At 37.5% G+C, this 22,987-nt stretch overlaps 2 protein-coding genes and 1 long non-coding RNA gene across 3 annotated transcripts; all 3 read left to right on the top strand.

The window, feature by feature from the left end:
* Positions 1-4,730: 4,730 nt before the first annotated feature.
* Positions 4,731-6,074, top strand: LOC113352812 (indole-3-acetic acid-amido synthetase GH3.6-like). Its single transcript, XM_026596583.1, has 2 exons — positions 4,731-5,637; positions 5,722-6,074. Exons 1-2 carry the CDS (start codon positions 4,731-4,733, stop codon positions 6,072-6,074), a joined length of 1,260 nt encoding a protein of 419 aa, XP_026452368.1.
* Positions 6,075-16,757: 10,683 nt separating this feature from the next.
* Positions 16,758-19,998, top strand: LOC113350458. Its single transcript, XR_003360852.1, has 4 exons — positions 16,758-18,276; positions 18,661-18,806; positions 19,056-19,142; positions 19,779-19,998. It is a non-coding gene; the product is annotated as an uncharacterized LOC113350458 (long non-coding RNA).
* Positions 19,999-20,277: 279 nt separating this feature from the next.
* On the top strand, positions 20,278-21,172 carry LOC113352811 (receptor-like kinase TMK4). Its single transcript, XM_026596582.1, has 2 exons — positions 20,278-20,896; positions 20,982-21,172. Exons 1-2 carry the CDS (start codon positions 20,278-20,280, stop codon positions 21,170-21,172), a joined length of 810 nt encoding a protein of 269 aa, XP_026452367.1.
* The last annotated feature ends 1,815 nt before the right edge of the window (positions 21,173-22,987 follow it).

Here is a 22,987-nt window from a genome sequence, read left to right as displayed (position 1 = left end):
TGAGCCTTGTAACCATGGGATGTGTATTAGGAATCGACTGAGGATCCTCCTGTACAATTGGCAAGTCTGCTGAAGATGTGGACTGAGTAGAGTAAGGATCTTTAGATGAGGATAATGAATTGGATGAAGGACTGGAAATTCTAGGAGAAGATGGAGCTGGAACAGGAGACAAGGATGGAGATGAGGAGTCATCATCAGTAGAGAAAGAAAGTCGTCTGGGATTTATAGACGAAGAAGGGAAAGAGGACGAAGTGTGAGAAGTTGGTGTAGCTGTGGAATCGGGTGAAGGAGAAGATAAGGTAGAATATGGATGTTGACTGGGAAGTTGAGTTATAGAAACAGTAGGAGGAGAAGTCGATGGTGGAGTTAGATGAGTAGCGTAGATGGTGTTGGGCCAACTTAAGATGGTAGCAGTGGAAGGATTTGAAGAGAGAACAGGAGATATAACACCAGCATCAGTAGCATACGTAAAAATAGACTCATCAAATATGACATGACGAGATATGTAAATGCAATTACTCTTAACTTTAATACACTTATAACCTTTATGACGATCACTATAACCAATAAATACACACGGTAGAGTTTTAGGTTGAAGTTTGTTCTTTCCAAAATGAGTCAATAGAGAAAAACAACGACAACCAAAGGTTTTCAAAAAATCATAGTCCGAAAGGCGATTGTGCACAACAGAATACGGAGATTGATTCGATAAAACAGCAGTAGGTAATCGATTAATCAAATAAACAGCTGTAGCGTAAAATTCAGCCCAAAAAGTTTCAGGAAAGCCACTTTGAATCATTAAGGCACGACCAGTGTCAGTGATATTTCGTATCTTACGTTCAACAATGCCATTTTGTTGAGGCGTGCTCGGACAAGAAGATTTACTAATAATACCATGCTTAAATAAGTAAGATTTTAATGGCTCAGCATATTCAGTACCACCACCAATTTGGAGAATCTGAATGGTTATAGAGAATTGTGTCTCAATCAAAGATTTGAAGTTAAGAAAGCAACGAAATACTTGTGTTTTATCAGACAGAAAATAAATCCATGTGAAATGAGAGCACTCATCGACAAATAAGAGAAAATAGCGAAAACCACAATTTGAATTAAAAGGTGCAGGACCTCATAAGTCAGAATGAATAACAACACCAATTTTATTAGAATAAGTAGCTCTAGATTGAAAGAGGATACGATGATGTTTAGCACCAACACAACTAGGACAAATAGAATGATAAAAAGAACTAGAATCAAAAGACAGATTCGATTTAAGATGCTAAAAAACACTGTTGTTGGGATGTCCTAAGCGCATATGCCAGATTGTAGGATTTGCACAAACAACAACTAAGGTAGCAGAGAGAGCTGAGACTGATAAGGGCTTAGAGGATGGATGAGAACTGTGGAGAATAGGATACATTACAGCTTCATTCATGACCTTGTACAGAAGAGTTCCCGTTAGTGGATCCTGCACTCAAAAACCATGACGATCAAAAGTGAAAACATAATCAGAATCTTTGGTGAGTTGGCCAACCGAAACCAAGTTCTTGGCAATAGATGGAACATGTTGTGTATTTTTCAAAACCAAGCTAGAGGAAGTTGTGTGAAGAGTGATATCACCAACCCCTAAAATTGGTAACATCTTACCATTACCAACAAGAATTTTTTCATTACCATTATACTCCATACGATTTGTCATCTGAGAAGAGTCTGATGTCATATGAGAAGAAGCAGCAGTATCAGCAAACCATTGATTTTCATACGGCATAGACTGAATTTGCATTGACGAAAAGAATTGAGGAAGATCAAGATTCTGAGATTGAGTAAGGCGATGACAAGTCTGAGCAGTGTGACCATTGATGCTACACCATTGGCATGTAACAACTGAGTTCTGAGGGGGAGGACCAAGGACTGATGCAGCATTTCCGTTATAGCCACGACCTCGACCAGGATAGCCAGATACATAGTTGCCAGGATTGTAACCACCGTTGAACTAAGAACCACCATTATTTCCACGACCACCACCATTATTCCATCCAGAAGAGTTTCTGTTTGTGTTCCACCCATTATTCGCATTGTTGATATTATTGAATTGTTTATTACCTCCTCTATAGTTGTTGAAATAGTTTCCACGACCATTACCACCTCCACGACCACGGCCGGGAGCATTGTTTGAGCCACGGCCACGACCAGAAGAACCAACAAAGAAGGAGACTGGATTCTGTACGTCAGAAACATTGTTTTGCGGATTCTGTAGATATTGAAGATGGGATTCATGATGGAGCAGCAGGGCATGAAGCTCAGTAAAGGTTGGAAGTGTAGTGCGATCAATGACAGCGGTGTAGATGTTGGACCAATCAGCACCTAAACCACGCAGAGTTGTGGAGACAAGTTCAAGATCAGAAACTGGTTGGAGAACTGCTGCAAGAGAGTCAGAAATTTCCTTTATCTTCAAAATATATTCAGATATTGAATAATTTCCCTTCTGAATAGTTGAGATATTTGCTTTGAGTTGAAGAATCCGAGCTGGATTAATGGTAGCATAAGTGGAACGAAGATATTTCCATACTTCACGAGAGTTTCCACGACGAGCACATTCAGACTTCATAGGATCAGTGAGAGAAAAGTTGATCCAAGACATGATGGTTTGATCAATAACTTCCCATTCTTCATAAGCTGGGTTGGAGGTTTTGTCTTCAGTTCCTTCAGTAACAAGTTCTTTGTCAAGTATCTCATAAGAATCATCAAGATATTTATAAAGTCTTTGGGATTTGAGAATAGGCAGAATCTGAGATTCCCAAAGAAGATAGTTAGTTCTGTCTAAAAGAACTATTTTGGTAGAGGAAGGGAGGAAATGTGATCGTTCAAAGAGAGAAGAAGAAGAAGAAGAAGACATAAAAGAGCCTACGCTCATAGTTGAAGATGCAGGAATAGTTGGGGTTCATGTGGTTGAATGAGAAGCCATGGTGCTTGAGGAAGAAGAAGAAGAGGATGAAGAAAAATCTTGGGTTGAGGCATTTGACATGGCGATGAAAAGAAGAAGAGCAGGCTAAAGATTTGTTGAGGAGAGGATGAAGTTGAGGCTAGAGTTTTTAGAGAGATCGTCCTGGCTGGGATACCATGAACAATTGCATAAACTCTCGCACAACCCTAATAGGGTGGAGAGGCATATATTTATAGATAGCTTACTAGATACATTGTGTATAATGGATTATTACAAAAAGACCTTAATACAATGGACTATACATGGATATAACAGATACATAATGCACTATATTCTACACTTATCTTTGTAAGTCCATGTACTAGGACTCTTATCGTTTGCAGTATCTACAAGCTTAGTGAAAAGCTATCCAATAGAAACCCTTTTATGCGAGGATACTCATCAAAGTCTATATTATCAATTACTTTACGGCCTCTATCGAAGCAAACAAGTTCTTCGACTAGGATTCACTTTGGCTTCAGGTTTATCTGAGCTGTTAAGTGTTTACAGCAACACTGGACCCTTCTCTGTGATGACATCCGATATAGAACTGTAGCAGAAGATCACACACGAAATCATCGGTCAAAAAAAGGCCATGAAATTACTAAGTCAACCCCCGAACTTGATGATTTCATCGAGAATGAGTATAAGAGAGGTTCATCATGGAAAAGCACAGTATCTATGTTATGGCCTTATGCTAATTAAGTGTAAGCATACTATTGTTATTCATATTTCTAATATATACCGTTTTGGTTGTTTACCATAACGTTAAATGTGTGCTGCTATCAAACATTTTATAATGCATAATCTGTTCCAACACCATCCTGATCAGTTCTTCAGGAGACAAAATTAACAAACATCGGAGTCTATCGGAATTATTCGAGCATATCACTTTCTCTATATCACTTTCTCTTTATAAAGGCATCTAAGTTCTATGGTGAACATCACATACAATGATTTGAAGTACCATTGATCAAACAAAATGGGTAGTAAAATGACACTTAATTCCTTGTCATATTATATATATAGTCAATTTCTCATTATTACATGTGTATAACATCTGGGGATGTGTACTGAAAGTACGTGTTAGGTAGATCCTGGTTATTATATGAAACTTGTCAATGATTCTACCTTGAGTCCCGCCTAACTGCATGTTTCCCATGTCATATGTACGCCTTCCAAAAGTGGTTGCAACAGGAATATTACATTTGTCTGACGAGACAGATGAGCTTGATACTGCTCTTAGATATGATATTAGAGCATCAAATTAGATCTAACTGCTCTATTTTTATTAATCAACTCATTCTCCGATCTTAGTATCATCTATTTTTTCTCAATCTGTTCATCAGAAACAAAGATGGATATACCGGATGCAATAGATGATTCCATAGCTGTTGCAGAAAACAGTAATATTGCCAACTGCAGTGATACTATTGATGAACATTACCATGATAAGAAGAACAAGGAAGCACTTAAATTCATTGAAGAAATTACAATTAATGCCGATGAAGTTCAAAATCAAGCTCTCGCATAAATCTTATCTTGTAATGCTCAAGTCGACTACTTACAAAGACATGGTTTAAACGGACAAACAGATCGTAAGACATTTAAGAGAATCATTCCCGTGGTTACATATGAAGAACTAAAACCTGACATTGATCTGTTCATCGCTAAAGGTAATAGTATTTCATCTACTCTCTGCAAATCGCCTATTTCTCAGTTTTTCCGTAGCACGGGAACTTCATCTAGAATGAGTAAATTAATACCATCAACAGAAGAACAAGCTGAGAAATCACGACAATTCTGCTCCCTCTTAATTCCGGTTTTAAATCAGCATATTCCTGGTTTAAACAAAGGAAAGGCGATGCAGATTATTTTTGTAAGTCCATGTACTGAAACACCAGGAGGAATAATATCATCTTTAGTATCTACAAGCGTAGCCAAAACCTCCAGAAATTTGTCTAGTAATATTAATTACACTAGCCCAATAGAAACCATTTTATGTGAGGATACTCATCAAAGTCTATATTCTCAATTACTTTGTGGCCTATATCAAAACAAACAAGTTCTTCGCCTAGGATTCGCTTTCGCTTCGGGTTTTATGGTAGCCGTTAAGTGTTTACAGCAACATTGGACCCTTCTATGTGATGATATCCGACATGGAACTATAGCAGAAGACCACCCTAAAATCACTGACCCATCGGTGAGAAAAGCGGTCATGAAAATACTAGTCAAGACAAACCCCGAACTTGCTGATTTCATCGAGCATGAGTGTAAGAGAGATTCATCATGGGAAGGCATAGTGTCTAGGTTATGGCCTAATGCTAAGTGCATCGTCACCATCATTACTGGGACAATGTCTCATCACATCGATAACATTGATTTTTATAGTAATGGTCTTCCCATTGTTAGCCATATGTACGCATGTTCAGAATGCTTCTTAGGTATAAACCTTGACCCTCTAACTAAACCACCTGAAGTTTCTTACACCCTTATCCCTACAATGGCATATTTTGAGTCCTTTCAGATACTCGGGGAAGATGATAATCAAAAGGACAACTGCAACCAGGAGAAAAAACAACATCATCCAGAACTGGTTGATCTCGTCAAGGTTGAGCTTGGACGAGAATATGAGCTTGTTGTCACCAATTATGCAGGTAACTTGATTATATTCAAGAACTTGGACTATATACTAATTTCATCAAGTACTTACTTATCATATGCTTATGTTTCATGCACAGGACTTTATCGGTATAGAGTTGGAGACGTGCTACGAGTTGCTGGGTTCAAGAACAATGCTCCTCAGTTTAATTTCATGCGGAGAAATAATGTAGTTCTAAGCATTGATATGGACAAGACAAACGAAACTGAGCTTCAAAATGCAGTTGACCATCTTATGATTATGTCTAATGTCTCTCTTGTTGAATACACTAGTTTTGCTGATACATCAACTTTTCCAGGCCACTATGTGCTCTATTGGGAACTTCAGGGAAACAATAACAATGCCGTAATTCCTCAGAAAGTGCTTGAGGAATGTTGTCTGGTAATGGAAGAATTCCTCGGTTATGAGTATCGTTATATGCGCACTAACTAGAAATTAATTGGACCCCTAGAGATAAATATTGTAGAGACAAGAACGTTTTGTAAGCTGATGGATCATGCAATCAACCAAGGTTCATCAGTTGCACAGTACAAGACTCCTCGATGCATGAAACCTGGTTCCATGTTCGAAATCCTAAACTCTATGGTTCTTTCAAGCTTTTTCAGTCCAAGGTGCCCACAGCTATGAATCCATGCCGTTTTGTAAGAAAAATAAATGCTTATATTTCTGCTTTAGAACATGTTAAATTTAGTCGTATCTTTTGTTGTAGTTGTCGTCCTGTATGAAAATGTCATTTCTTCCATTTCGATCAGTGTTTCTAAGTTTGAAGCATCAGCCTTTGTTGTAAATTAGCGTTCAGTCAAGTGTAAACTTTTAGGTTTTTTTTTTATCAATAAATTAAACTTTTATATAAAGAGGGTTAAATACTCAAAGTACGTACATGATATATGAGCTCTAACAAAGATTGACTAAAAACAAAAAGGGAAGCAGAAAGAAGCAACCCCGAAACACTTCCAACACCTTCATCTAGATGCCTCAAGGTGGTTGGAATAAAACTTCTTTCCAACTGATAGCAAATTGAATTAAGGAAATACACCACGAAACATGCCTCTATTATGTAACCAACTTGAATGTGAAACTTCTAGAATGTGAAACTTCTTTCCCTTTTGAGAATTGAAAGGTGGACAATCTAGTCATAGTACGTTATAGCTTATAAGGCTGACATACTAATTCTTTCTGGAAATGCAAAATGGAAAATATAGCACAGATGAATAGAATGTGATTGTTCATTCCGGAGTTCCGTATGTAAGATTGATCGTTTTTTTCTATTTGGTTCTATTCCCAAAACTCGAAATCTTTAGAAAGGGGTATGAACCGAGTATTAATACAAGATTAGCCTTTCAAATTGCATCCATGAAGTGCATGAGTTTCATGTAGGATCACAAAGTCACAAGACATGAGTGGCCAGCGATTGTGATGAGATTCAGTTCTTTTAATTTCCTTATCTATATATGCGCTTATAAAAGGTGTGTCGCACACCAGTTCTTCTTCATCAAGTTTAGTTATTAATTATAAACTTATATCGAAATCACTATCTAGTTTGTATGATTAGATCAAAATTTATGGAACTATCAGATATCGGAGTAAACTGAATAAGAATGAGATGTACAACTTTGGGCGTTATAACTTGTCCAAGAGGAGTTTCATTATTTCAGATCCAGAGATGCTTTAAAAGTTTGAAAATGAGTACTTATTCATAAAAATGTCCCAATAATTGGTATCTCTCACCCTCCCGAGTCCCAACAACTTTCAACCTTAGCCATGACACAAATGACGGCAAAATAACTTTAAAAAAGACTTTTCCGCTAAAATCCATCTCTGATTATTTGAAGCCTAATTATTAATGTTGTAAACAATTTTTGACTTGCCTATTTTACAAGAATATGCGTAGGCATGGCTCCCAATTTAGGCTTTCTACTATTGGGCGTGAAACCGTATAGACCACTTGATCATACAATATCTCCAACCGCATAGGTCCTTGAACAAATGGGCTGCATATGCCATTTCCTACTGTATGACATGCAAAAATTCTAAAACAATTTTTGAAGAGGTCGGTGTGGAAATATTCCAGCAGCATGAGCTTGCTTTCGTTGCAATATAGTGATGAAGTTTCCATAAAATAGTACTAATGACCTGAGCTGAGTCTGAAACTCGGCAGCACCAATGATTCTATCAATCTAAATAATAACCAGAATGCGATGATGTATAAAAATAGGAGTATTATTAGAGATCATTGATTTCCACGACCATTGGATATCGGTGTTTATTGTTTCAATAATTTTGTTTAGCCCACTAATTCAAACCCACCGTCAAACCCACCGCTGAGGTGGCAATGACGTGGCTTGAGTTTTCTTTTGCTATTCTCTGTTTTCAATCTTCTCCTCTTGATGACAATAATCATTTAAATCATGGGCGTCGGAGATATCATTAAGGTCAACAACAACAACGTTGGAATATCACCGAACATTGTGAACAAATATCCCCACACTTGAGGCAGCATCTCTGCAATCGTGTAAGTATTACTTTCTGTAAATGATTTTTTCATTATTTGAAACCCTAATTAGAATTTGAAATTGAAATTGAGTGTGTGGTAGATTTTGGTACAATGGAAATCTTGTTGTAATCAAATGGATAGTCTTTTTAAAAATCAAATGCGTACACATAGTAAAGTGCCTTGAATTTTGAGTAGGATTGTGAGAAATATGATTAGAACAATAGAATGCGTGTTGTGTCCCAAGGATTTGTCTATGAAGTTGACAGATAGTGCTACTGAAAAGTTTATGTTACTTGAACTTCTAGCATGTCTGATATTTCTCACATGAACTTTAAAATACTTCATACTTTTGGTCCAAATTTGAAATCTTTAATTGGATGTGTTAACAATTAGACCTCGGTATCCAGCAGTTTCTTGGATATCCTAAGTTTAATGAGCTAGAATTAGGAGTAGGACTGTGTTCTTTTTTTTTTTACTTTCTTTTGATTTCAAGTTTCTACTGCATATCATCGTTATATACGGATGAATGCAAAGTTACCAAGGCTCTCGCAAAATTTTCCCGTTGATTTTTACTGTTGGTATTGACTTTCTTTCTGATTTTACTTGGAACCAATAACTGTTAATTCTTAGAACATTTGGCACCATCCTTCACACATTGGTGATGGCATCACTGATGCTTGGATAGATGGATATGATTCAGTCCCTACAGAAATTGCTACCAATCAACCTGGAACATGGTTTCTTTAGATTTATGATTGCTTTAGTTTAAGTAGCAGTAAAGAAATGTAATTAAATTTGTTTTTCAGGAGTTCGGTTTTAAAATCCATGACAAAAGAGGTCATGCCACTTCTTAAACTAGTCTGTCTACCTCCTATTGTGACTCCTTTTGAGTTTGGTATCTTCGCAGAGGTGACAGTGATGCCGCGGTATGCAAATTTTCTTTTGGAACTTGTTGGCTTGTTTAGTTCTATGTGATTTACCACCTCTCAGGTCTGACACTTCTGTGCACCCACTCTTTGCATCCCTAAAAATTAAAAAGAAATTGATTGATACTTTCCTTTATGTATAAAAATGGTTCAAGCATCCAAGGTGATGGTGATTCATACATAGCGGTTGGATATATATGTGTGTTTGGTCTTGTATTACAATCAAATTGTATCTACCTTTGTTTAGATAATTATTCTTCTATTTTTTCACATGTGAAAGAGATGTTACTCCTTTTACACTTTTTGTCTACCTTTCATTAGAATTATAGAATTGAGGTATAATAACCTTCTACTTGTTCTTATAGGTGTTCTTTGGTCTGACAATGCTGAAGTCGCAGAAATTTTACAACAAAAATAGTTGATCACTACCTATTTTCTTTTTTTTTTTTATTTCCCATCTATGTATTTAATATTCTTGGGGTTATGACTCCCCGTTTAGGTGCATTTGTTGTACATTTTGCTCTCCATAAAATTTTTGCTTAAAATTTCATACTGCATTACATCTCAATTTGCATTACAGTACGAAGAGACTACTACGTTATCAGTATTCATACATAATCAGTCATCAAATGAAGGAGGTCTTTGATGTGAAGATTAAGATTCCTTCTTAACCAAAAAGAAGAGACTTTATACTGTCTAGTGGGTACTATCCGAAACTACATGCACACAAAGAAACATGGTCTTTCATCTACACATAAACATTCCCACCAAGATAGAGTGCACAAAAAAACCCTTAGATAGACAACATGACCACACTAGAGATGAGACTTCCCAACAAAACTAACTTTTCCTTTGGATAAACGCGTCACAAAATGTTGTAAGGAACGGAATCGTGTTTTGTTGTTAAGCTTGCGATTTGGGGGTTTTCTTGAGTTGGATCCAAGAGAGATAAGAAACCTAAAACGCTATTAACAAAGCGAAAACCCTTTTTGATCAAGTACTAAACACCTTTGCTCCATGGATTTGATGATTGAAGATTTTTTGTTACAACCAGAACTAGGGAGAGATGAAGGAAAAATTTGTTTTGCCAAATTTGATCTAGAAAAAAGAAAAAGGGAACTAAACACGTTAGCAGAAAGAGAAAACGAAGAAAACAGAAAAGTCAATACACGTCAGCGTCATGTCAGTGGTGGGTTTAACAGTGGGTTTGACTTGGTGGGTTGAATAGAATTATTGTTATTGTTATTGTGTGTGTTTGTACCATTTAAAATGGTGCACGGCATGCCACACAAGTTATCCATTCGCCTAGCTGTGGGAGCCTATTTGGTTTATGGTGGAGTCCCATGATTTATTATAGGAACTCATGGCTTATTATATAAGCCCAGACGGCTTATTTTGGAACCCCAATCAGTTTGTTAACGAAACCAGGTTGGTTTATTAAAGAAACTCATGGTTTATTATAGAAGTCTGATCGATTTATTTTTGAAGCCCACCCGGTTTACGAAAGAGATCTAGTTGGTTTATTAAGGAAACACATGGTTTATTTTTGAAGCCAAGTCTGTTCATTTAAGAAACCCGGTTAATTTTTTAAAGAAACTCTTGCTTTATTATTGAAGTCCAGTCGGTTTATTAAAGAAGACCAGTTGTTTATTAAAGAAACATGTGGCTTATTATTGAAGCTCATTCGGTTTATTAAAGAAACCCACGACTTATTATTGAAACTCAATTGGATTATTTTGGAAGCCCAATCGGTGTTGGTTTATTAAAGAAACCCTATTTGTCTTATTATTGAAGCTCAAACACTTATTTTGAAAGTCACTTGGAGATAAACACGAATCTTGAAAGATATGAAAAGATCTTCCGAGATAGACACAAATTTTGGAAGATAGGTATGGGTTTTCCAAGATTATTGTGAATCTTTCAAGAAAGATACAAATGTTATAGGGATTGACCCAAATAGAGGGAAGATATACAATTTTCGAGGTGCTTTTTATCACTCCTCCGCGGCCAAGTTAATAATTCGACAAATTATTCGCGAACGTTTTCGAACTGACCGAGTTCGAATCATATTTTCGAACTATCATTGAACCTTAGTAAAGGGAATTGATCTCATGACCCTTAGTTTGCCAAATAAGATTGTAACCATTGAGTTATTGAGCTATTTTGCTTGTTCTTATATATTTTTAATGTATTATTTATATAACACATAAAACTTGGTTTAAATCATACTTCTGATTCAATGTAACCAAGAAAATAAACTTTCTATTTATTAGAATTTTCAGTTTGGGACTCATATGTCTAAAAGGAATTGTACACGTACATATGTCGTTCCGAACTACTGTCGTATTATGCACCGTAGACTGACTTTATGACCGAATCCGAATGACCGGAAACCGTATAATACTCGTACGTTTGTCGTCCTGAACTTTTTTCCGTGTCCCGAATTGCTAACTAGGCTCCGGGGTTCCTTTAAGACATTTTTGGTTGCCTATAGTAATTTTCTCATGGGGTGTAAAACCACTTTTCGAGCCAATTTCTCTGCAAAATTTTATTTCTCCCCAAACACCTACAAAAACATAAAATACAAAAATAAGTACAAAAAAGGGTACCAATAAAATTGATAATCTATATCAAATCAGACACATAAATCTGTCTATCAATAATGATCATGTTTTTCCTTAAATTCTAAATGAAATGATACATTACAACTAATATTTTCCAAACCAAACCGAAAACGTTCTCAACCAATATCATGTTTTCTAAAAGCAAAGGAAAACAAATGTTATGTGTGGGAGCAAAAGAGATTTATCCATTATGTTTCATGGATGACCGCATAGTCTGATGCAATGCCCTTGGATGTATTCAAAATGACCACAAATTGGTTTTTCATCTAACATAATGGTCATTGAATCACAACTAGAAAATCTCAAGTATTTACAATGTTAATATCTAACTGTCGTGAAAAACCACAAATGTCAGATGTTGTTATGAATGAGCAAAAAGATGGAAGGTAGTAGGATTGTGGAAAAACTTGAAACTTAAATCCAGGTTGAAGAAGTCACAACACGACCACCGCAGAGAAGCAGCATTGGGGAAAAACTTGAAACTTAAAGCCAGGTTGAAGAAGCCACAACATGACCACTACGAAGAAGTAGAGTTTACAGAACAAATGATTAGCCTATGCTCAAGTCTATTGCAAATATTTTATGCATTTGCAAATTTCTACAGAAGAAGACACATATGGAAAACACTTTTGAAAATATCCAACATGTTTAATGTTGGAGTGAACCAATCCACTTCTCACCAAAGACATGTTTATGAAGAATACAAAATAATGCTTCCCTAATTTATGTTATCAAATGCTTTTTCCATATCAACTTTGCACAAAATTCCAGAAATTTTGGATTTCAATCTACTATCCACACACTCATTGGCTATTAGAACACCATCCAGAATTTGCTTATCATGAACAAAGGCTCCTTGGAGGTCAGATATAAGGGAAGGCATAATGGTCTTCAATATTCAATCTTTCATCCAGTATCTTTGAGATTATCTTATATTCATTCCCAATTAGACTTAGGGGTCTAAAATCTATGGGAGTACAAGTGTCTTCCTTCTTGGTAATTAGACTTCGATGAAAATTATGAATATATCTAACTGAGTGTGGACATCTATACTTCTTCGATTATTTATTTTCGTTATTTAGTGGTGAGGCAGTGGGGATAATTTCTTTGGGGTAGACTTCTTTATTATTTTCTTTTGTTAGTCCGACGTTATTTAAGGATGGATTATATTGTTGAACACCATAATTTATTTTTGTTAAACAATAAGATTCCCTTATGCATATTCAATTGTAAAGGAACTTTGTTTCCGAGTTTTCTGTGAACTACGCACCCCTTCGCAGGAAATCGACGACGTGCTTTCTATCCATTGGATGGGGTTATATGGAAAATAGGGTTTTTGCACAAAACTATTTTAATGTTTTTGTAGAATACACAAATGAATATTATCCTCCGGATAAATAGCGTCTAAATATAGAATCCGAAAAGAGTTTGCTGCGAGAACAATCAACAACCTAAATGTTAGTCAAAAGGGCCAAGGCACCAAAGAAAGAGGGCTCGGCTAATAAGTTATCCTTTGACTGAAGATTTAATCTAACCTTTGACTGTTTTAATCTCTGTGAACCTTTTGTTTTTCATACCTTGTCTTATCCTGTAAGTTATCCTTTTAATCATGAAACCTTGATCCTGACATCATCCTTCGTAACCAACTTGGTCTCTCTTTTCTGGTTTTGCGTTTTTGTGTAGGTAGCAATTCCTCGTTTTTGCATCTGTTTTGTCTAGTGAAGCCCCTTGTTAACCACCTAGTCTTCCTATTTGTTTTGGTATCTGAATGTTGTAAGGCAAGTTTTCAAACCACCAACTCAAAGTTCTGGTATGGTAGTGTTGGTAGTGTCATTTTTTGTTTTCTTCTCCTTGCCTGTGTTTCTATAGTCTGTATTTTCAAAAAATATTGGTGAGCTCCTTGTGGTCTGGTTTTGTAACTCAGATTTGTCTGCGAAGTTTTAGTGGATGTCACATAGTAATTAGTATGCCGTTCCAGGGATCCTTTGTTGGTTTCTGTTAAAGAGGAATTGGGTCATTCTGGAAGTTTTTCATGTTAGGGGTTCTTTCCAATTGAATCTCTGGATTTTTCTTTAAGCTTTAATATTTTCATCTTAAGAAAATATCATCTTCGGGTTAGTTTCTTCAGCTTCATATCAATTCCCCACCTAAATTTAGGACACCCAGAAATTTTTTCAACTCAATTCAAAATTAGATTGGTAGTATTCAACTACAGTTTCTAATTTATCCTTATACAAACCGAATTTCTAACTGCCAACATTGGTGCAAGTCTGGTGAATCCTAAGGTTATTTCATCTAGAAGCAGGCTCTTCTTCTCCTCATGATGGAAACAAGAATATTTCAAGCTACTACTTCGTCTTGTATCACAACAACAAGCAAAACTTGTACCTTGTATGCGTATGGGTCGATGAACTCAACACCTTTACTCGTCAGTTTTTAGTTTTAGTCTATTTCATTGTACTTCATCTTTTCAGCAAGTTGTTTCCATAGTCTGTAATACTATCTCTTAGTTTAGTTACTTATAGTTTTTTGATAGCAGTATCTAGTTGAGTCTAATAGTATTTTTATTTCGGTATTTTAGTACTCTTGTAATAGCACTATTAGCACTGTTCTCTCAAGGACCAAGATTACCTCAAGAAGCAATTAGTGCTAAAAACTCAATTTGAAGTTATGAATCAAGCCGAAAAACAAAGGAGCAGACAGATATCACTGAGCAGACAGATATCACTAGGAGCAGCAACAAGATACGAAGACCTGATTAGCAACTTCGATCAACTGCATTAAACACCTCTACCTCCATATAAATTCTTGCGGGCATTGCCATATCCATCAAAAATACAACTTTTCTTGTGGAAAGCATTGACCGAAGGACTTTCGACCTTCGACACCAACATCCCCCATCCATGCAACTCATGTTCGAAGACGACTATTCTGGACCAATATCATGTTGATAAAGATTCAAGGCTCGCCAATCTAATTGTAATTAGGGTTGTTCATGGTCGGTTTTGGTTCGGTTTCTAGCCAAACCAAAACCGAAACCAATACTATCGGTTTATAAAAATCTAAACCAAACCAATCCATTAACCATTGGTTCGGTTTCCAAATGGTTCCATCTTGTTTCGGCTTGTCCCAGTGGTTTTTGGTTAACCAAGAATTCTATATATCAAACCAAAAGAAAAATTGCACAAATTAACAGACAAAAAAATCGTGCCGATAGTATTGGTTTACACAAACAGATAATTTTTTTTTATCAAGAATAGTTAAAGCTTACTCTATATCTAGAGATCAAAAGAAGATATATATAATATAATTTAATTTAATTATTGACAAACAAAAAAGAAGGAAGACGGGATGAAGAAAGTCTAGTAGCAGTAATGGCAGAGAGAAGGAGAAAGAGAAAGAGGGAGAGTATTATAACGAAATATTGGATTTAGGGTTTCTATTTATCCTTTACATCAATGGGTAGAATCTAATACTTGTACATCAACGATAGAAACTAAGTTTAAAAATTAATCGGTTTTCCAATGGTTTTTGGTTCGGTTTTATCAGTTAAACCAAACCAAAACCAACACTATTGGTTTTCCACTTTCTAGACCATAACCAATCCATTAGTAAATGGTTCGGTTTGGTTTCTTCCTAATTGGTCTGGTTTGGTCCGGTTCCAGCGGAAAACCGAAACCATGTTCAGCACTAATTGTAATTGATGAATCTTGGCAAATTCACTATCCTTGTGTAATAGTTCACTAGTAATTTAATAAATTCCATTCTTCAAAAAAAAAAAAAGTGCTTATGTGGGTCAGAGTCAGACTAGAGCTGTCAATTTATAACCCGGCTTGCGGGTTGACCCTAACCCGACTTGTTTCAACCCGGCCCGGCTTGGCTTGTTGTCTAAACGGGCCGGGTTAGGGTTGGCATATACAACCCTACTAGAAAACAAGCCGGGCTAGGGCCAACCCGCGGGTTACCCGTCAACCCGTCAAAATTAATAAACATATCCCTCAATCTCACCAACTCTTTAAAATCCATGATTTGCAAACATATATTAGAATTAGTTAATTTTAAATCAATAAATAAAGCTAATTTTGGATCTACCCAAACAAATATAACAATTTTTAGATTTTAAATAATCAATCAATAAATTAAATTACAACTTAGATTCATCAATCACATATTTATTCGGGATGTCCTAAATTGATAAAAGGACTAGCATAATTTAAACAGTGAGTTAGTCTTACTCACATTAATTTAAACTTATAAAATGATAAAAAAAAAGTAAAATGCTTAGTTGATGTTAGGGTTCTCTGCCTAAGAAAACTAAAGCGCCGTAACCGGCTATATCGTTGATTAAGTGGCAATAAAAACGTTCACTTTACAATTCAGTGGTGGGGCTTCTAGTTAAACACCAAATTGACCTAGGTTCGACCTTTACTAAATGAATAATCCTAAACAATCCTAAATTTAAATTTAATTTTTAAATTGATAACATTAACAAGCCAACCCGCCAACCTGTCAGGGTTGACCCGTCTAGGACTAGGGTTGGGAATTTGAGCTTGTTCGTGAATAGTACTAGGGCTAGGGTTGACCCTAACCCTAGTACGGGTTGGCAAACTAGGGCCGGGTTGACCCTAGTTTGCCCGTTTGACAGCTCTAGGTCAGACCACCTAATCCGGACAGAGCATCAAAGATGGTGAAAGACGTGGCCAATCCTCCTCCACAATATTTTCGTGCTTGTACTCTTATCGCAAACTTGGGTTTTGATCACTAAGCTGGTTGAAGATTGAGATTTCAAGTACCCTTTCGAGCAGTTTTTTGATTTTCTACAGAGTTCAAGTTCCACTCCCGAAATCAGAAGATTGAAGATTGAGATTTGGGTGCAACTGGTTGGTCTCAATCCACAGCTGCAAAGAGGTGGTGTTGGCTGAATTTGTAACGGTGGGATTCTTCTGAAATTGGATTTAATTGAAGATTTTGAGGAGTTCGATTTGCTGAAGTAAGTGGACTGGTTTGAAGCTGAGAACCAGCGAGAAAGGAGGAGATTCAAGAGTTGTTATTGCTGGTATGAAAAGGGAAACGAAGAGGGAGTGAATGTACAATGGATTCAGGGGTTTCTGAGATTGGGACTAATTCGAGGGATTCTAGATAGAATGCAAAGGTAAGATGGTGAATTAATCAAATGGGTTTGTCTGCATATGTTATTGTTTTGATTGGTGATGGATTTCATCTACCACCAAGAATAGATTTGGGGGTTTTATGTGGATTGAAATACGATCAATGTGCAAGTTGTTGATGCTGGTTTGTGGTTAATTCTCAGTTAGTTGTTGTTTGGAATTGAGATTAATTGTTGGCTGTGTAATGGAGCTAAGAGGCTGAGAAGGGTTTTTACCCAGGCAATTTTGGTTGTGATTGATTGATGGCTGTAGCAGTGGAGTGGTTACCTTAGTCTCGGTTGAAGGTTAGTCAGTAGCAAGTTCAGTGATTCAAACTTGTAATGGAGGTTTGGGTATCAAACGCGATAGAGTTGAGGTTATTGATGTGGCTGGTAGTCGTGAATGATGTGCGGGGTCTCGGTTGGTGGGTTGCTGCTCGGAGTTTTGGAATACAAGATGTCTGTGAAGTGGAGAAAGAACTGTAGTCGAGACGGAAAATGCTGGTAGTAGGCAGTCGGAGAAAGCTGCTGTCGTCAAACCGAGATGGAGAGAGTATCTGCATGAGATGCAACTGATGGGTGTGGTAGTTCCAACAACAGATTTAGGTGACGTTGGCTAGTCGAGAAACAACAGCAATGGATTCAAGGTTCCGATTGTTCTTAATGGCTGAAATAACAGGCAAAGGTGGTTATCGATGGATGGAAGTTTGTGGCTGGATGGTGTACTCGATATTGATTGTATATGGGGTTTTATCTTGCAGTCCAGATTGGGTTTAATCGTATATTCAGTGGGGGTCTGTTAGCTTGAGATTTGGGGTGCTTGTGATGCTTTTGGTCCGATAATAATCTGGTGTTTTGTGGTTAAATGATTTGAGTCAATGGGTTCTGTTTAATAATGTTTGAGTCGAAGCAGTAGATTGCAGTGGTGAACGAATGGGTGTTCGTCGAGATGGCGCTACTGATATTTTTACTGGCAAGGAACGTGTTGCCAATGGAGCTCAGTTGGCTGAGATGGACATGTAGTTGGCTGAGATGGCAGCGAGGCAAGGAGCTGGTCGACTGGTGGATGTATGGAACCTTAAGAATCGGCAGCAGCAAGGATAGGTGATGATTTTATGGGTTTCGAGATGGATATGTTGGCTGGTAAGTTTAGTACGAAGAGAGGGCTCGGACAAGAGATGTAATTTTATCATGGGAGAAAAGGGTATAAATGGCTCAGGGATAAAAGTGTATCTTGGATTTCCAGTAAAACACCCTCCGGTTGGAAATGAGAGACTCTCAGGCTTGAATCAAAATGTAACCACGGAAAGTTGAAGAATCTGGTGAGCCCTTATCCTGTGAAATGAGACAAGTAGCTGTAGTGGAGGAGGATGTGGTGAGCCCTTATCAGATTGGGGGACATGGTAAATATGAGGAGCCAGAGATAGTGATTTAAAACAAACAGGTAAAATGTTTCCTCTTTCTTCCCTCTCTTTGTTAGAAATAGCCAACCGGGGACCCACCATCACTTAATTCCTTCCCTCTTGTTCTTCCCTATCTTCCCAAAAATGGAAGAGCTCAAAGGAATAATGCAGCATTTTTTCTTCATACAATCAATGCCCCCATTAATTATCCTAGCTACTCCCTCCTTTTTGTTTTATATGTCTTTGTTACAACTCATCAGATCTGAAGAAAAAACTGATTGAAGGAGAAGACCAGACTAATAATTCTTATACCAGAAAAGTAGACATGTAGGTTTTGTGTTGTTATCCAAGTAGTATGAGTGTGTTTAATTTCTCTTTTGATTCAATTTTTGTGATTAATTTCTCTTTTGATTCAATTTTTGCAGGGAGTGAAGATGTTGTGATTAGTTTGCACAAGTAGAAAACCTATTGCACAGGTTTTGTGAATTTTCACAAGAGTTTCTGAATTGGAAATCGATTTGAAGAACCATTCCATGATCAGACTAATTCCTAAACCTGAAGAAATATACAAGTAAGTTGTATGTTTTTCTTTCCCTAATATATAACTTGATTGTTTGTCTCTCTCCATAACAACTTAAACCAGAAACCTTTTTTTTCAGTAATGATTTGATTTCACTCCATAAGTTTGTTTGTCTCCATAACAACTTTGAGAGTAATGCCGTATTCATGTCCTGAAAGGTTTTGATGTCAGAATTGGCCATACTGTATATGTTCAAATGTGTACCTTTGTTCACTGATAACGGATTTTTTTGACTACTAGCTTCTTGGTGGTTCTCACTACTAGCTGATCAAGAGAAGAAGGTTTGGTGGTTCTCACTACTAGCTTCCGGCATTCATCATTTTGGAGGTAAAAGAAGCTCATGTTTTTGTTTTGTGAATTTGATTGCAGATTACATTTCGATTGTTCACTATTAGATGCCCCATTTTCCTAAAAGGGTTCAGCAATCTATAGGTCTGTAAGATCGAGGCAGTAACCAAAATGAAACCCTTTGTTAGAGTTCTATCTAGATTGGAAATTGTGTTGATTTTTTGAATTTCAATTAATTGTCTTTTATGATTCAAAACATTAAAAAAAAAAGATGCAGTCGCCCCATATTAGCATTGCATAACTTTAATTAACATGCGACTTAAACTAATGATATTGTTATTAACAGACATAAGTGATAGTTACAACGCCTAATTAGAATTTTATCTATTATTTTTGCTAGTTGCTTGCTTGTTTAGGGAACCACATTGAGAGTAATGCCGCATTCATGTCCTGGAAGCTTTTGATGTCAGAATTGGCCACTGTGGATGTTTAAATGTGTACCTTTGTTAACTGATTACGGATTTTATGACTTAGCATCATGTACCATAATCCGAAACAAAGTTTTTTTGACTCTTGATATGTACGGCATCTGAAATACTGTTTAGAGAACATACTGTTTTTTTTACTCTTGATATGTACGGCATCTGAATTGTATCTATTATTGTACTTCTACAGATGGCTGCTGATTCACCAACCTTATTTTCCTCTTCTCCCAATAGTACTCTAGATCATGCAGGACATCATGGGTTATCGGCACCTGCGATAGCTGGGATAGTGGTAGCAGTTGTACTTGTAATTTGTGTTGTTGTTGCTGTGTTCTGCTACTTCCAGAGAAGGAAGAAGAAGCGGTTGGAGATGCTAGTACGTACAGGCAAAGGAATGCAAACTTTGGAAGCTTCGCCAGCTGGCTAATCGGATGCAGCCTACGAAGCTGGTAATGCTGTGCGCCAGCCCACTATTCAGCTGCACAACACCGAAGCTGGTAATTGCTCTTCAAGGGTGGAAGGCGAGTTCTCCTTTGGTTTCCTACAAGAGGTAACGCAAAACTTCAGTGAACAAATTTTAGGCGAGGGGGGGGCGAGGGGCATTTGGGAAGGTCTATAGAGGGAAGTTTCCGGACGGGACCGAGGTTGCTGTTGAGAGGCTGAATCTCATATTAGACGTAGCTGGGTTGATGGCGTTCCAGGCTGAGCTCTCCATTTTGAAGATGACACACAGACACCTCGTATCTGTGATTGGGTTCTGTAACCAAGGCGTTGAGCATCTGATTGTTTACGAATTCATGGAGAGCGGAACACTACACCAAAAGCTCTTTGAGTGGATTGACACTGGTGGCAACCCCATGAGCTGGGATGAGAGGATTGTAGTGGCGCTAGATGTGGCTAAGGGCTTGCACTACCTCCACAGTCTGTCCAGGGAGGCCTTTGTACACAGGGATGTAAAATGTAAAAATATCCTACTCGACAGGGATATGAGGGCCAAAATCTCGGATTATGGCCTGGTGAAGGCAATGACAGATGATGAGAAGTCGGTGGTGACCAAGTTAGCTGGAACTCGTGGATACCTTGCGCCTGAGTACGCAATGACTGGTCATTTGTCGATCAAAGCTGATGTGTACACTTTTGGCATAGTTCTCTTAGAACTTATTACAGGTCAGACGACAGTGGACAATGGTCAGGCAGGGAAGAATTTGGCGATGCGCTTTCGTCCCGTCTACAAGAGGGGCATGGAGAATGTGAGAGCTTTGGTCGACCGGTCACTCGACCCGGATGCGCAGGGCCTTAATGGAGGCTGTGAGGCTTGCAATGGAGTGCACGCGCACTGATCCAAGGGATCGGCCTGGTTTTGCAGAGATTACTGCCAGGCTGGGGCTTGTAGCTGAGAGATGGCCCCAGCGTGCAGAGGAAGAGGAGGAGGAAGAAGAAGAAGCTGCTTTTGACAGGGAACGTTTTCTTCGGGATTTGGGTAATGATGGAGAAGGCACCACGGCTTATTACAGCGTCTGGGACTTGGAGCAGGGTCAGTCAGAAGAAACAGAGATCAATCAGCAATTTACGTGGAGAGCTTAGTTTGACTCAACTTGGGGAGTTATGTGCGTACATAGACTTGGCATTCAAATAAGAAGAGTAGAAAACGTACAATAGGGAATGGTTTTGATGAAAATGAAGTGGTTGAAGGTAATGGAGTCTAAATTTTTTATATGTATATCATTTGATGAGAGGTTGGCATCTAAATCCCTAGGATTCAGCTGCATTTGTGGACAAAGTGAATCACTGCATATAGATGCATTTGGGTTTTTTCTTCTTACCTATTTTTTGTTGTGATCCCCTTAGGAATGAACCAGGTGCATGTAATTAGTTCATTTCATTATTTTAGAGGTTTTATTGACATACCTAATTTCTGGTGGGGTTTTCTAATCCGTAGTGATTTGATTTTAGATGAAAATCATTGATTTTGTTTTGTAGTTTGGGGTTATAAATTTGACATGTTAATTTTGAGTGATTCTGGTTAAGAGACGAAGAAATTAGATCTGAGAATAGTGGTGTGTAAGTGAGTCGTCACCTGCAAACTCAGTCAGTCCGGATCATATTACAAGGGGTAATGAAATTGAATCAGATTGTGTGAGTATGCTGTTGAAAGGATAATCTGTAGTGTTGTGGGTGAGATAGACGCTAGTAAAAACAATTGGAATGAGATAATGGTTACTAGAGGGTGATTGTGTTGCTGCTTGTGATGCTGTTGCAGTGAGTTTGGAACTAGCTGACTTGGTTCATCCCAGTCAGCTGTCTGACTCAGCTCATCTGACTTGGATGAACCATCTTTTTTTTTCGTCACGCAGCCACTGATAATGGAAATGGATGTTCCAATTCTGAGTTTATCCATTTCTTCTCATAATTCAATTCAGGATCCCCTGTCATCCGACGATGAGCATATGGGTACACGTCCATCATCATTTTTCCCGACTTGTGCCATCCGAGCCCAACCATATTCCCCGATATTTTTTTGCAAAATAAATAAATAAATGTGGATGCCTCGCAAAACTCTTATTTACTGAGGGTACCTCACATATCCTTCGAATATTTATATAAAACGTCAAAGCATGGCATTTCAATAATGCTAAAAGTGTTACTTTTGTTGACTTAGTGTACTTCAAATTTTCTGGTCCAAACTCATATCAGTAAATCGAGTTATACACATACGTATAATGTTCCCAACTACTACTGAATCACGAAACATTGACCACATTTTTGGCCGAATTGAACTTTTACGAATCCAAATAATCCATGTACATATATCGCTCTGTATGCTTGACAAATGAAAACTTCATTCTTACCTAGGACCAAAGATTCATGATGTATTCATACCCTTCCGATCATAATGCTAAAAGTGTTGGTGTTGTTTGTTAGACTTTATGTTGGTTTAGTAACAAATTAGGTTAAGGTTAAGCTAATTTGTGTTTAGTTCCAATCTAAGCTGGATTGAATTAAGTCTATGCCAGATTAAGAATTGATTAGAGATAAATATTGAGATTATATTAGCTTAATGTTAGCTGAGGTGTCAACCAACTAATGGTGAACGGGTTGGATGACGCATAGCTATCAAGTAATGACTAATCCCTCTTCTAGCCTCTTGTATATATATCTAGAGTTTGTGTTATGCCATAATAATGCTAAAAGTGTTAGTTTAATTTGTCAACTTAATGCTCTTCGGATATTCTGGGACGAACTCATATTAGTAAATCGAATTATACACATACGTATAACGTTTCGAACTACTACTAAGCACGAATCGTTGAACGCATTTTTTAGCCCACCCCAACATGAAATCCTGGTTCCGTCGCTGAAGATACTGGAACTATGGTTTTGGAACATTTGGATCGGGTA

This window comes from Papaver somniferum, chromosome 2 (assembly GCF_003573695.1).
Source record: "Papaver somniferum cultivar HN1 chromosome 2, ASM357369v1, whole genome shotgun sequence".
NCBI classification, from domain to species: domain Eukaryota; kingdom Viridiplantae; phylum Streptophyta; class Magnoliopsida; order Ranunculales; family Papaveraceae; genus Papaver; species Papaver somniferum.
The sequence above is the reverse complement of the archived record's forward strand: the minus strand, read 5'-3'. Positions and strand labels throughout refer to the sequence as shown.

Coding starts and splice junctions, on each gene's coding strand:
- LOC113352812 (XM_026596583.1), top strand. CDS start 4,731: ATGAGTAAATTAATACCATCAACAGAAGAACAAGCTGAGAAATCACGA. Junction 5,638..5,721: donor TGTTGTCACCAATTATGCAG/GTAACTTGATTA, acceptor TTTCATGCACAG/GACTTTATCGGTATAGAGTT.
- LOC113352811 (XM_026596582.1), top strand. CDS start 20,278: ATGGCGTTCCAGGCTGAGCTCTCCATTTTGAAGATGACACACAGACAC. Junction 20,897..20,981: donor GCAGGGCCTTAATGGAGGCT/GTGAGGCTTGCA, acceptor TGGGGCTTGTAG/CTGAGAGATGGCCCCAGCGT.